The sequence below is a fragment of the Gekko japonicus genome, unplaced genomic scaffold, assembly GCF_001447785.1.
Source record: "Gekko japonicus isolate JY-2015 unplaced genomic scaffold, Gekko_japonicus_V1.1 scaffold2866, whole genome shotgun sequence".
Lineage (NCBI taxonomy): Eukaryota > Metazoa > Chordata > Lepidosauria > Squamata > Gekkonidae > Gekko > Gekko japonicus.
The window spans coordinates 169,270-183,779 of record NW_015163173.1 but is presented as its reverse complement, the minus strand read 5'-3'; the positions used below and the strand labels follow the sequence as shown (position 1 = coordinate 183,779).

Below are 14,510 nucleotides of genomic sequence, written 5' to 3'. Positions count from 1 at the left end.
TATTTTGTCTTTTCACATGGGACCTTCAAAAGATACTCCAGGAGATTATTGAAACCCCTTTCAGACTTCTCAAACCTCTCTCTCAGGGTTCTTTTGTTTATGGCTAATACCTCTGCTGAAAGAGTCAAGCACTTTTTCGGCTAGTAATAGGAATGAGCTATATGTCTCACAGAAGTGCGATGGTGCTTTGAACTGATCTCTTCTTCATTATAGAGATTAATACATCCTGCCACAGAAACTAAGAATGTATTTTTCCATCCTTTTGCCTGCACCCATCCCTGGTGAGAGGAAACAGCCTAATTTATATATGCTTAGCTGAAAATGAAGATTGAAGGTCAAAGAAGATGGGGAAGGCAAAGGATGAGATGGTTAGACAGTGTCATCGATGCAACGAACATGAAATTGAGCCAACTTCAGAGGACGGCAGAAGACAGGAGGGCCTGGCGGGAGCTGGTCCATGGGGTCGTGAAGAGTCGGACTCGACTGTGCGACTGAACAACCACAAAGCTGAAAATGTACCCAAGTGTCACAGCGGCCTTCCACACATCAGATGCCCGATTTATACCATTTCATCTATCTGCCATGGGCAAAGAAGGTTTCAAACTCTGCTTTTAGGAGATGAATAAAATCATGGATTTTTGCTCGTTTCTGGAACCCGGCATTGCCATATTAAGTATTACTTCTAGCTCTCTTAGGGGAGCGGCAGTTTTGGCATGATGTCTGAGTGTCAGTGTCCTTAGAGACTGAAGTTTATGTCTTTTCAAGGGATCCTTAGCCAGGATGAATCAGTGACTACTGTCTTCAATCTTTGCATGTTGCATAGGGGGGGGGAGATTCATGCCAATCATGAGTTTAATGTGATTTATTTGGGTGAATATAGCTTGAAAGTCATCAGCTACTATAAGTTACCCTCTCTTATGGATCACTGCCTTGACGTGGTGAGGGGGCTTGGTGGTTCGATGAGGCTGTGGACTATGCCATGGAGGACCACCCAGGACGGATAGGCCACAGCAGAGAACTCAGACAAAACATGATCCACTGGAAAAGGAAATAGCAATCCACTCTAGTATCTTTGCCAAGAAAACCCCATGGCCAGTAACAACAGGATAAAAGATATGACGCCAGAAAATGAGCCCCTCAGGTCGGAAGGAGTCCAACATGCTACTGGGGAAGAGCAGAGGGCAAGTACAAGTAACCCCAGAAAGAGTTGGATATATCTGATGGTGAAAGGAAAGTCCGATGCTGCAAAGAACAATACTGCATAGGAACCTGGAATGTAAGATCTATGAATCAAGGTAAGTTGGATGTGGTAAAAAATGAGATTGCAAGACTGAACATTGACATCTTGGGAATCAGTGAACTAAAGTGGACAGGAATGGGCGAATTTAACTCAGAAGACCATTCTATCTACTACTACTGTGGCCAAGAATCCTGTAGAAAAATGATGTGGCCTTTATAGTTAACAAGAGAGTGAAAAAGGCAGTAATGGGATACGATCTCAAAAACGACAGAATGATCTCAGTCCAAATCCAAGGCAAACCATTCAGCATCACAGTAATCCAAGTCTATGCCCCAACTACTGACGCAGAAGAGGCTGAAGTGGACTGGTTCTATAAAGACCTACAACACCTCCTAGAACTAACACTAAAAAAAAAATGTCCTTATCATCATAGGGGAATGGAATGCTAAAGTAGGAAGTCAAAAGGTAACTGAAATAACAGACAAGTTTGGCCTTGGAGAACAAAATGAAGTCAGGCAAAGGTTACAGAGTTTTGTCAACCATGCTTGCCATAGCGAACACCCTCTTTCAACAACCTAAGAGGCGACTCTACACATGGACATCACTAGATGGACAACACTGAAGTCAGATTGATTATATAATTTGTGGATGTGAGGGCGATCTGACTGCGACATCTGTCACCCCATTGATCACCAGGGTTGATTTGGCTGATCAGGCTGGCTAGGCGGGTGTCCCCTACCACCCTCACCGCTCCATGTGCGCTCCCCTGCTAGAACCTCCAAACAAGCTCAAGGTCCATTTGTAGGAGAACGTAGGGTAGTCATTATATAATTTGCAGTGGAAGATGGAGAAGCTCTATACAGTCATTAAAAACAAGACCTGGAGCTGACTGTGGCTCAGATCATGAGCTATTCATTGCAAAATTCAGGCTTAAACTGAAGAAAGTCAGGAAAACCACTAGGCCATTCAGGTTTGACCTAGATCACATTCCTTACGAATATACAGTAGAGGTGAAGAATATGTTAAAGGGACTAGATTTGATAGACAGAGTGTCTGAAGAACTATGGATGGAGGTTCATGACATTATACAGTAGGCAGCAATCAGCACCATCCCAATGAAAAAGAAATGCAAGAAAGCAAAGTGGCTATCTGATGAGGCTTTACAAATAGCTGAGGAAAGAAGGAAAGTGAACGGCAAAGGTGAAAAGGAAAGATTTACCCAACTGAATGCAGATTTCCAGAGAACAGCAAGGAGAGATAAGGAAGCCTTCCTGAATAGACAATGCAGAGTAATAGATGAAAACAATAGAATGGGAAGGACTAGAGATCTCTTCAAGAAAATTGGAGAAATCAAGGGGATGTTCCATGCAAAGCTGGCCATGATAAAGGACAAAAACGGTAGGGACCTAACAGAAGCAGAATAGATTAGGAAGAGGTGGCAAGAATACACAGAAGAACTATACAAAAAGGATTTAAATGTCACGATGGTGACATTTGTCACCATCACGACACTGACCTTAAGCCAGACATCCTGGAGTGTGAAGTCAAATGGGCCTTAGAAAGCATTACTAACAACAAAGCTGCAGAGGTGATGGTATCCCAGCTGAGCTATTCAAAGTCTTAAAAGATTATGCTGTTAAAGTGCTGCACTCAATATGCCAGCAAATTTGGAGAACACAGCAGTGACCACAGGATTGGAAAAGGTCGGTTTACATTCCAATCCCCCCCAAAAATAATGCCAAGGAATGTTCAAACTATCGCACAATTGCACTCATTTCACACACTAGCAAGGTCATGATCAAGATCCTACAAACTAGGCTTCAGCAGTACGTGGATAGAGAACTGCCAGAAGTACAAGCTGGGTTTCGAAGAGATAGAGGAACTAGAGATCAAATTGCTAACATTTGCTGGATTGTGGAGAAAGCAAGGGAGTACCAGAAAAACATCCACTTCTGCTTCATTGACTACGTTAAAGCCTTTGATTGTGTGGATCACAACTGTAACAAGTCCTTAAAGAGATGGAAGTACCAGACCACCTCACATGTCTCCTGAGAAACCTGTATAAGGGTCAAGAAGTGACAGTTAGAACCGGATATGGAACAACTGATTGGTTTAGCATAGGAAAAGGAGTATGACAAGGATGTATATTGCCACCCTGCTTATTTAATATATATGCAGAATACATCATGTGAAATGCCAGCCTGGATGAATCACAAGCCGGAATTAAGATTGCCAGGAAAAACATCAACAACCTGAGATATGCAGACGATACCACTCTAATGAAGTCAAGGACAAGAGATCACGGGACAGGCTGAACTTCGTAGGAAAACAACCGTGATATGATAACAAAGTTGTATTTAGGGGAAAATATATTTTCTTTAATTATCCCGTGAGTAACAAACCATTAAAGTTGTTTTCTTTGAAATAAATTGGTCTCAAGTTTTTGACGGTACAGCGCTCAATAGACCATTTCACTCAAGGTTTCATCAGATGAGACCTTACACTAGAAAATATACAAAAATACATAAAATTTTCACCACTTTTAGTCTGAATGCACCCAAACAGAAGTCAGAGTACTTTTGTTTATAAAGGAAAAAAACCCAAAATAACTCACCCTTTCATATTTTTTTCTGCAACTTTTTTCCTGCTCTTTCTTCCTTTCTAGCTTACATCATTTTATTATGTAAAAAACAGCTACGTGCTGCCCTTTAAAGATCTTTTCTAAACTGCTTCAGGTGCATACTATCAATCATTAACAGAGGTTTCTAATCTAGACCAAAGGCAGGTTAAGTAACATAGGAAGAGATTCTATTTCTAACCAATACTCACAACTATTTAAAGCTATACACATACATTTTAGGTTAGTTCATGTAAAACAATCTGATTGCAAATATTAAGAATTAAACATTACAAAATATTACAAAATGAATTTGCATCTGTAAGACAATAGGGTGAGAGAAAACAGCCCCAGTTTTTCACACATATTTAAAGCTATGCACATTCAATTTTTGCACAGACGTAAAGCCCCATACATACATCTTGGGAATGATATATAGGGCTGCAATTTAACATCCCATTAGGATTAATATGTAGATCAAAGGAAGCAACCCAAATCAAATTCAGTATTTAACCCAAAGGGTTCCAATGTATTCAATTTAAAAATCCACTTTTTCTCCTGTCTTTGTAGGGATCCCAATCAGTTTTTGTCCTTGGGGTCACCCACGTATAGAACAGTAAATCTGAAATCATTTTCTTTATGGCCCTTTATTAAAAAATGATTAGTAATCGAAGCTTCTTGATTTTTATGTCTTACCCGAGAAATGTGTTCCAGTATACGTACTTTTAGTGGACGTCCAGTATAACCCACATACATGTTCTGACAGGCACAACCAAAAGATATACTACGTGTGACGATGAACACGTCACAAACGAATTTAAAGAAACTTAATATTATTACCAGGCAGAGTTATTTCCTTTCCCTCAAGTGCTAAGGGACATACTTTACAATTCCTACAGGCAAAAAATCCAACTGGTAAAACACTGGACAGATTCCTATTCTTCTTTATGTCTGATCTCACTATATAATCCTCTACACTTTCTGTTTTCCTGTACCCTATAAACGGAGTGGGGTTTCACAACCAGGGATATCCCTAAGGAGTAGGCAGTATTTGTATACAATTTTCTTGATTCTTATAGCCAATGGGGTATATGTAATGGTCCAATTTATAATATTCCTTTTTCTTTTATTTTCTGATTTCTGTAATAGAATAGTTCTATCTGTGTCTCTAGCTCTCTTATATGATTGTTCCACTACATCCCATGGGTAACCTCTTGCCAAAAATTGATCTGCCAAAATTTTACTATCTCTAATAAAATCTTCCTGTGATGTACTGTTGCACTCAACCCTCAAAAATTGTCCCATGGGAATATCTCGTCTTAAATGGACAGGATGAAAAGACTTATAGTGCAAGTAAGTGTTCCTGTCTGTTGATTTTTTAAAAATCCTTACTGCTACTGTATTCATAGTTGTTTTATACACTTCTGTATCCAAGAAAGAAATACTCTGCTTGCTTATTGCCACATGAAGCTTATATTCTCATGCACTCTATTTAACCATGTACAAAAGGCATTCACTGTTTCTTCAGGCTCATACAGTACAAACACGTCATCTATAAACCTATTTCACATCTTGATTGATGTGTAATAGGAATTCTGAACCCCATTATTTAGTAATTCTTTTCCAAAAGGGCCATATATAGATTGGGTATCGAGGGTGCTACTGCACTTCCCATTGCAACATCTTTCACCTGAAAGTAAAAGTCCTCATCAAAATGGAAGTAAATTTTCTCCAACACAGCTTCCAACGAGTTCAATAAAAAATGTGTGGGTGGGTTCAGATCTGGTCTCTGTTCTACGAAAAACTCTGCCACTCTTCTAGCTTCCTCTAAGGGAATACTAGTGTACAGTGATGTAACATCCATTGTCGAAAAGACCATGTTTGTTGACAACATCTGTCCCTCCACTTTGGAAATAAAATGTGTGGTATCTTTTATGTAAGAAGGGTTCTTGGTAACAAAGGGGCTCAAAAAATGATCCACAAACTTTTACAGGGGTTCCAACAAAGATTTGCTACGTGAAATTGTCAGTATCCCTTTTGGTGGTTGGTCTTGTTTATGTATTTTGGTCAGTGTATAAAATATTGAGACCCTTGGGTTGTCATTAGTCAGAAAACGCAAAACATCTTTATCTATATATCCTGCCATCTCCACTTCCAAAAGGGTCACTCTTATTACATTTGCTATATGATTAGTTGGATCTAATGGCAGAAAGTGAAGAGGACCTCAAGAGCCTCTTCCTAAGCGTGAAAGAGGAGAGCACAGAAGTTGGCTTGAAACTCAACATCAAAAAAACTAAGATCATGACATCCGGCCCCATCACTCCTTGGCAAATAGAAGGGGAAGTCATGGAAGCAGTGACAGAATTCATGTTCCTGGGATCCAAGATCACTGCCGACGGTGACTGCAGCCATGAAATTAAGACACCTGCTCCTTGGGAGGAAAGCTGTGGCAAACCTAGACAGCATAATAAAAAGTAGAGACATCACCATGCTAACAAAAGTCTGTATGGTCAAAGCAATGGTATTCCGAGTAGTAATGTATGTCTGTGAGAGTTGGACCGTGAGGAAGGCTGAGCGCCAAAGAATGGATGCTTTTGAATTATGGTGCTGGAGAAGACTCTTGAGAATCCCCTGGACTGCAAGGAGATCAAATCAGTCAATCCTAAAAGAAATCAACCCTGACTGTTCCCTGGAAGGCCAGATACTGAAGCTGAACCTCAAACACTTTGGCCACCAAATGAGAAGGGAGCACTCACTGGAGAAGACCCTGATGCTGGGAAAGATTGAAGGTCAAAGAAGAAGGGGATGGCAACGGATGAGATGGTTAGACAGTGTTATCAATGCAACGAACATGAAATTAAGCACACTTCAGAGGACGGCAGAATTCAGGAGAGCCTGGTGTGATCTGGTCCATGGGGTCGCGAAAAGTCGGACTTGACTGCATGACTGAACAGCAACAAACTATACGTTATTGGAGGCTTAGAAGTCTTGTTGAAGATGAGGTCTGGGAAAGCTGAGGCAGCCCTGTGCCGCTTCTCAAACAGTATTTTTTAAAAATAAAAATGAGCTCCTTCCGGAAGCCTCAAATATATGTTGGAGATGCAGGAAAAGCAAAGGTTCATATCTCCACATTTGGTGGAGATGTGATAAAATCCAGATTTTTTGGAAAAAAATATATAAAATATTCTCAGATTGTCTAAAAATTAATATCCCGTTAATTCCATAAACGTATCTACTTAACATGATACCGGACACAATAAAAGACCATAAACATATAATTACCTATATTTTAACAGCGGCTAGAATATTGATAGCAAAGCGTTGGAAAACTAAAAGTATACCATCTATAAAAGATCTGAAGCATAAAATCCTGGAAGTAGCAGCAATGGATAGATTAAACATAGAGCTACAAAATAAATCGGAGAAACTCTTCTGGGATAGATGGAGAATAATTTACGATTGGCTGAAGATAAAGAAGATAAAATTAACTTAAAATTAGGCTAGTTAAAAGCTGAAAATGTTATAGAAGATAGAAGAATGTTATGTTATGAAATGTATAAGATTGGTACGAATATGTTGAGTGAAAAATTGAAGAAATTGAAAAATAAATATATTTTAAAAAAAGTAAAAATGAGCTCCTTTTAAAAATGTTGTAATTGTGAATCCAAGTAAGTGTTGTTTGAATCAGGTTCACAACTTAACTGCTTGTTTGTCTCCTCTGAAATACAGCCCTTCTGTTTTGGACCGTTTGAATGCTCTGCTTGAACCTGGTGGGGTCCTAACCATGAGTGAAAGAGGAGTAATAGATGGTGTAACCCCCACTGTCACTCCTCACCCAAATTTCAGGTACATACTCTCTGTGTATTCTTTTGAATGCGTTATTGCTAGATGAGTGATCCCCAGCGTGGTCCCCCTCAGCACCATGGTGTCTGCCATGCTAGGTTATGCATTGTGGGTTATGAAATGAACGAAATAGCTTTTTTCAAATACAGTCCTGTTGCTGCCTTTCAAACTATGTTTGACAGAGAACTTTGCTCAGTTGGAGAAATGCAGTAGCATGTTGTCATGAGTGCCAGCACACACTCTCACTCCTCATTTTTGAGACTGAGGTCAAAAAGATGGTGCTCATATATTCTGCCAAGGCAATACAGCAGTGTGTTATTCTGCCCCAAACATGTGCTTATGCAACTGTATGACAGAGAGGGGCTAACTGCAGTAGCAGTACCCATAAAAGCTACCATGTTTACTTAGAAAAGATGAAACAGCAGTGTCTTCATTGCACTTCTGACATGCTGCAATGGTGAGGCTGCATGTGGTGGTAGTCTCCTTATATCCACAAAGGCTCCAAGCAAACATTTACAAAAACAAACTATCCTGGAAGCTAAAAGCATAAACTGAACTAGCTTGAAATGTTCTGCTGAGATGGTTCTTAACTGTGGCCACTAAACATAACAAACAGATGCCTATTTACAAATATTCACCCACCCTGTAGGAAGAGAAGCTATGCTAATGATATGCTAAACACCCTCAGTAAACTACTGTTCTTGTGTGGGCATACAATAGGCTGTTCCTCACAATGGATCCTTCGCATGGGGACATATCCAGAGCCATGCGGAATCGTGGGATTGAGATATACATTCCTGGGGACAACGATGAGAATTCATTGGATTGCCATGATGTCAAGCTGCTGTTACAAGGATTAGGATTGTTGGGAAATAGCACATGTGATGCACTTGTGGCTGTGCACACAGAAACCAAAGATAACATAGCAGGTGAGGCAAGTGCAGAATTTGGCTGATGTGTTTCGTATTCAGTGTCCTGTTGTAGTTGCATAAAACTTGGTGTTTGTGTTTGAGGGAGGGAGGGAGAGACAACTTGAACAATTTGGTTGATGTGGCTTGCTTGGAAACAGACCACGATTTATTAATATTTGATTTCTCAAGTATACTGATATCCATAGGCCAGTTTTCTGTTACCATCTATCTTGTGTGTACGGAAAGAAATTTAAGAACATTAGAAGGGCCATGCTGGATCAGCCCAAAGGTTCATGTAGTCCAGCATTCTGTTCACACAGTGGCCAACCGGCTACCTCCAGGAAGCCCACAAACAGGAAGACTGCAACAGCATCATCCTGCTTGAGCTCCCCTGTAACTGATTTAAAGAGGCATGCTCCCTTTGGTACTGGAGGGAGTAGATATCCATGCTCATTAGCCATTGATAGCCCAGTCTTCCATAAATTTGTCCACTCTGCTTTTAAAGCCTTCCAAGTTGGTGGACATGATCACATCCTGTGGCAGTGAGTTCCACGAATTATGTGTGTATGCTGTGTGAAGAAATATTTCCTTTGTCTTGAATCTCCTACACTTCAACTTCAGTGGATAACTCCGGGTTGTAGTATTATGGGAGAGGGAGAAAAGTTTCTCCCTGCCCACCCTTTTCATCCCTTGCATAATTTTATAAACCTCTGTCATGTCTACCCTTACTCTCCTTTTTTCTTCGCTGAACAGCCCTAAGCATTTTAACCAATCTTGATATGTAATGCATTCAGTAGTCAGATGCTAAGGGCAAAAAAGATCATGCCCATTGTTTTTCATGCTGTGCTCCTGAGCTTCCAGAGTTATCTGACTGGCTGCTGTTGAAAGCAAAATGCTCGGTTAGGTGGATGTGGTTCTGTTCCAGCAAAGCAGTTAGGAACATAAGAAGAGCCCTGCTGGATCAAATTAGTGATCCAGCTAGTCCAGTATCCTGTCTCACACAGTGGCCAACCAGTTACTCTGGAGGGCCAACAACAAGGCATATAGTCTGAGGCCTTCCCTTGATGTTGTCTCCTGGCACTGGCATTTAGAGGTTTACTGCCTCAGAATGTGGAGGTTCCTTTAGTCATCATGGCTAGTAGTCACCGATAGACCTGTCCTCCATTAATCTGTCTAATTGCCTTTTAAAGCTGTTTGTGCTTTTGGCAAATCACTACATCTTCTGACAGTGAATTCTACATTTTAATTGCTCACCATGAAAATAAATATGTCCTTTTGTCTGTCCTGAATGTATTGCCCATCAATGTAATTGGGTGTTCCCAAGTTTTAGTGTCATTTGCAGTTATTTCTATACCACAGCAAGAAACTGAATGAATGAGAGAACCGACTCTTTTTCTTCCAGTACAGTATTATTAAGGGTTTTCATTATTATTAGTGAGCAAAATAATGCTCAGTGATTGCAAAAAACCAACTTAATCTTATTTTATGGATGGTATTTGTTAACCAATTTAATTTGATGATCAATTTTTAAAAAATATATAGTATCATACCTATTTCATGGTCCTTTAGAAAAGTATACTGATTCCTTCTAATAAGTGTGAAAGAAAAGCTCTGCACAAGTTGAAACAGGCATTCTGCAATATTTTTTTCCTCAGGTTCTACATGCTCACTGTCATCTTTGATTCATGCTGCAACGCTGACTGTGCAGCAGTTGCACCGGGGAATCAGCTTAGCTAAGAGCTTCTATAGAGCGTGTTGGGAAGTCTATGTCTGTCCACAACAATCACAAGGCAACCGAAAGGTAAGCCAGTACACATTAAAGACATGGTGATAATCTGCAGAGAGGAGGCCAATATCCTTGGTCCCTTCTGGATTTAGTCAAATTATGTAACACTTCCAAAATTCTAAAATAACTTTGTTTCCTCTGATGTTGTTTCACACAGGATCTGCTAGAGACTTACTGTCATTGCAAATGTCAGAGTAGCCATTATTTCTAGCAGTTAGGTTTCAGATCTTCTTCTTAGTGTTCCTTGTGACACATAGGTGCACATTTGCCAGAGGTAGGCAAACACACTTTTCATCCGTAAAACCAGTCTAGTCCATATGTGTGTGTGCTCATTATTCATTAACTGGAACATCAAATGATGACCTGAATGTGTGATAAAGGCATCACAGGACAGTGTGAAAGCTGATTTATTTATTTATTTATTTTATTGCATTTATACCCCGCCCTCCCCGCGAATGGGCTCAGGGTGGCTCATATAGGGCACTAAGTGCGTACAGTATACAAAATTACAAAATACAAAATTCAGAATTAAAACGGATTAAAATCAATTCTACAGATGCACATATAAACTCCTAACATCTTGCGTAGCAGGGAGGAAGGCTGGGTAATGGAAAGATGTTGCCCACCCCCCCAGCGGTCTCTCTCTATAGGGAGCGGTGGTGTAAGTAGCCGTGGCGGCTCCTACTCATAAGCCTGGCGGAAGAGCTTCATCTTGCAGGCCCTGCGGAACTGCACAAGGTCCTGCAGGGCCCTGATCTCCTCCGGGAGTTCATTCCACCAGGTAGGAGCTGCCACTGAGAAAGACCTGGCCCTTGTTGCCACAAGCTTGGCCTCCTTAGGCCCGGGGTCACCAGCCGGTGTTGTGACCCTGACCGAAGTGCTCTTTGGGGAATATATGGGGAAATGCGGTTTTCAGTAATGACCCGTTAAGTTTTGTTCATGTGGGTTTCATCATAGTGGTCTGAGTGATGAAATAGGATCTGTGAGAGCTAGGTTTGAATCTCCACTCTACCATGGAAGCTCTGAAGGTGACCTTGAGTCAGTCACTGTCCCTCTCTCTGAGCCTAACTTACCTCACAGGATTGTTGTGAGGGTGAAACAGAGAAGGGAAGCATGAGGTTGTAAGCAGCCTTGGATTCCCCATTGGGGAGAAAAGCAAGGTATGAATATATCAGTAAATGCAGTGCTGTTGATTAACTGATGTTTCAAAGGAAATCATTATTGAAAATGTATGCTAGTGATTAAATATATTTGTGTTAGAGGAAAGCTCCAGCAGGAAGAATGGTGCCCAAAATCTTCTTTAACAGAAGCACTGAAATTACATGTAATGTTTCTTCTCTCGTCTTGGTTTTAGCTTGTGCTGGACTTGATAATGAAGCATGTTTCAGCTTTGGCTTCAGCTGACACGAAGGGTGATTCCCTGCTTGCCTTGGGATTGTGGCCGGATTCAGCAGCCAGTGCTTCATTTGCAGCTGAAGATTCTTTCCTTGCTATGGTTCAGAATGACGCCCAGGTCTTGGCACATTGCCTCAATCGACAGAGTCTTAAAAATAGCAGGTGGGTAAGAGATGTTGTTTTTCCTAGTATTAAGCTCACTGTTTCATTTTTTAAAAAACTTATCGGTAGAGGCTTCTCAGAAGGCCAAAGATGTGAACTAATATCAGATCCACACAGCAACTATTAAGTCTGCAAGGCATTCTGTGCAGGATTCAGACAGGAGGCCTCAACATTGTGGTCTGGATCTTCTCCCCCTTTTTACTTTTTTCACTTTTATTTATTTGTTTGTTTGTTTGGTATACATTCAGCCCAGTTGAAAGTTCTGGTGAACTCAGAAGGTTGCACACTGTATGTGTGTCTCATTTGAGTAGTACAACTTAATTTTGAACTTATCTTTGGGCCAACGCTGTTACTTGTAACTTCAACTGATTTCAGCTGTTCGTTTTGATGAACACTCCCATATATTTACATTTGAGAGAGAATGACTCTTGAGGATAGATCTTAAAATACATGACTTAATTTTTAATATTTTCTAAGTACACAATCACACAAACATGTATGATGACAAGCAAATAGCAGGCTGAAATAAATCTGATGAAAACAATGCAGTTTTGACTTGCCATGATTCCAAGTAGTGAGTAAACCCAAGGAGCTGTTTCTGAGACATAATACATACCCATGATTCAGCATGATGTGTGAATGCTTGCACAGTTTTAAGTGTTAGCTGCAATACAATCCCCAAAAGAGGAAAGAGATAAGCTTACAAACAACACTTCTAATCAGAGGTCGATTCGGGGGGATCGCGGGGGATCGCAGTTCCCCCAGGTGAGGTGCGGGGGGCGGGGCACACGACGAAGCCCCACCCCCTGCTTCCGGCCGCCCCGCTTCCAGCCCCCATTCAGCCAGGAGGAGGCAGGAGAAGAGGGAGGGTAAGTTGCTTCCTCCCCGCCTCTCCCCACCCCTGCCTGCCTGGGGCCAAGGAGGGCCTTGGCGGGGCTTCCTCGCACTCCCGCCGGCCTTGCAGGTCCACTGCCGGGCCTTATGATGTCAGGGGGTGTGGCATATGCTAATGAGTTATGCTAATGAGTTCCCCTAGCTCTTTTTCTACGAAACAACCCCTGCTTCTAATAGTATACTAGATAGGGTTGAGGAACAGGTAAAATCTATTATAGAAAGGTATATAATCCTAACAGAACAATTGTCCTTCAGTACAAACACCAGATAGTTTTGTGTGTGTGTGTGTGTGAAAAATGAGTACAAGGAAGAATATATATGAAAAGTATAAACACAGTACCAGTATTTCATAGATCAATTGGACTAAGCCCTTTTTGCAAATCATAACACACAGTTTCCACTGAGTATTAATGATCAGTATGTTTGCAAACTATTTAAAATGCTCATGCCATCTGTTTATGTGAAATATGTTGACAAAAGATTAATTACATTTTCCATTTAAAGCAAAGCAGTGGAATTAATAGTAGAAAAATGACTCTAATCCAATAACATCTGCGTCCAAAATAAATACGGCTGCTCTAATCAGGCATAGTCCTGAAAGGATCTGAGTGATTATATTAAATATATCAATTCCACTACTTTGTTTTAAATGGATACATTTATTTCTGTCTCTCACACACAGCAACACCTACCTCAGAAGGCCGTTTTTTAATAACATGAAGAAAGGGAAAATCATGTACATTGTTCTGAATTCCTTGGAAGAAGGATGGGATAACAATGTGGTCATTTCTCCACCTTTCTAAATTGACAGGCAACTCTTGATTCAGGATTTATGATGGCACTGACATGAATTTACCTGTCTGGCTCCATGTCTAATGCTGAATAGAGTTAAGTGGACCTTTACAGCAGTGTTAAAGGCTTTGCATAGAATTGATCTCCTTGTTATCTGATTCTCTTTTTTTCAGGACCCTGCCTCTTACTATACAAGATTTTAAGAAAATTCTGCAGTCTTCTAATCCAGATTGTCTCAAATTCAGTGGGGTTGAGATAGATGAGTGCTGGATAGATGACGTGGAGGTCCTTTCTGCAGCTGTTAAATTGTTCATACATAAGGCAACCAATCAGGACTGGTCACTGAGAGTTGGATGTCTCACTCAGTTAAAAAAGAATGTACCACAAGTGCCTGGTAAGTATAACCTTTGTCTTCTGCTTACACAAGCGTGGCCATAATGTCGTTTTTGTGGTGGTGGAAGAAAACGTGATTTTAAATTGAACTCTCATAAATAAACTTCCATGGAACCATTGGTTTTTTAATGAGGATTTCTTTTGACCTGCTGAAGCTGTGTAAGTAAAAGGAAAGAAGATGCTCTGGAGGATTGGAGAAACATTTATTGTATGTTTTAAAAATGTTAGGTATGAGAGAATGGGGAATCCTCACTGTAATTTGTTTGGAAGATTTATTAGCCACCTTTCTAACTTGCAGCACTCAAAGCAGTTTACAATATACTATAGGTTATGGTGTTGCAAGTGAATTATATACTTGAACTTCATAATCTGACATCTGTATCCTTGAATGTCTGGACTCCTTGTGACGCTGCTTAATGAAGTGTTTGTCTTCATCTGACAGCTTTGTTCATGTGCCTCCACCCTTGGAAGTGTGGT

General features: G+C 40.6%; 1 protein-coding gene across 1 annotated transcript in view; it reads left to right on the top strand.

Moving 5' to 3' along the window:
• The window catches only part of MDN1 (midasin AAA ATPase 1), a 145,210-nt gene that overhangs the window by 18,593 nt on the left and 112,107 nt on the right, over positions 1-14,510 (top strand). The window contains exons 13-17 of the mRNA XM_015407100.1: positions 7,587-7,703; positions 8,421-8,629; positions 10,267-10,412; positions 11,752-11,954; positions 13,814-14,034. Of these exons, the coding sequence (XP_015262586.1) occupies positions 7,587-7,703; positions 8,421-8,629; positions 10,267-10,412; positions 11,752-11,954; positions 13,814-14,034 (896 nt within the window). The remainder of the gene's footprint in view (positions 1-7,586; positions 7,704-8,420; positions 8,630-10,266; positions 10,413-11,751; positions 11,955-13,813; positions 14,035-14,510) is intronic.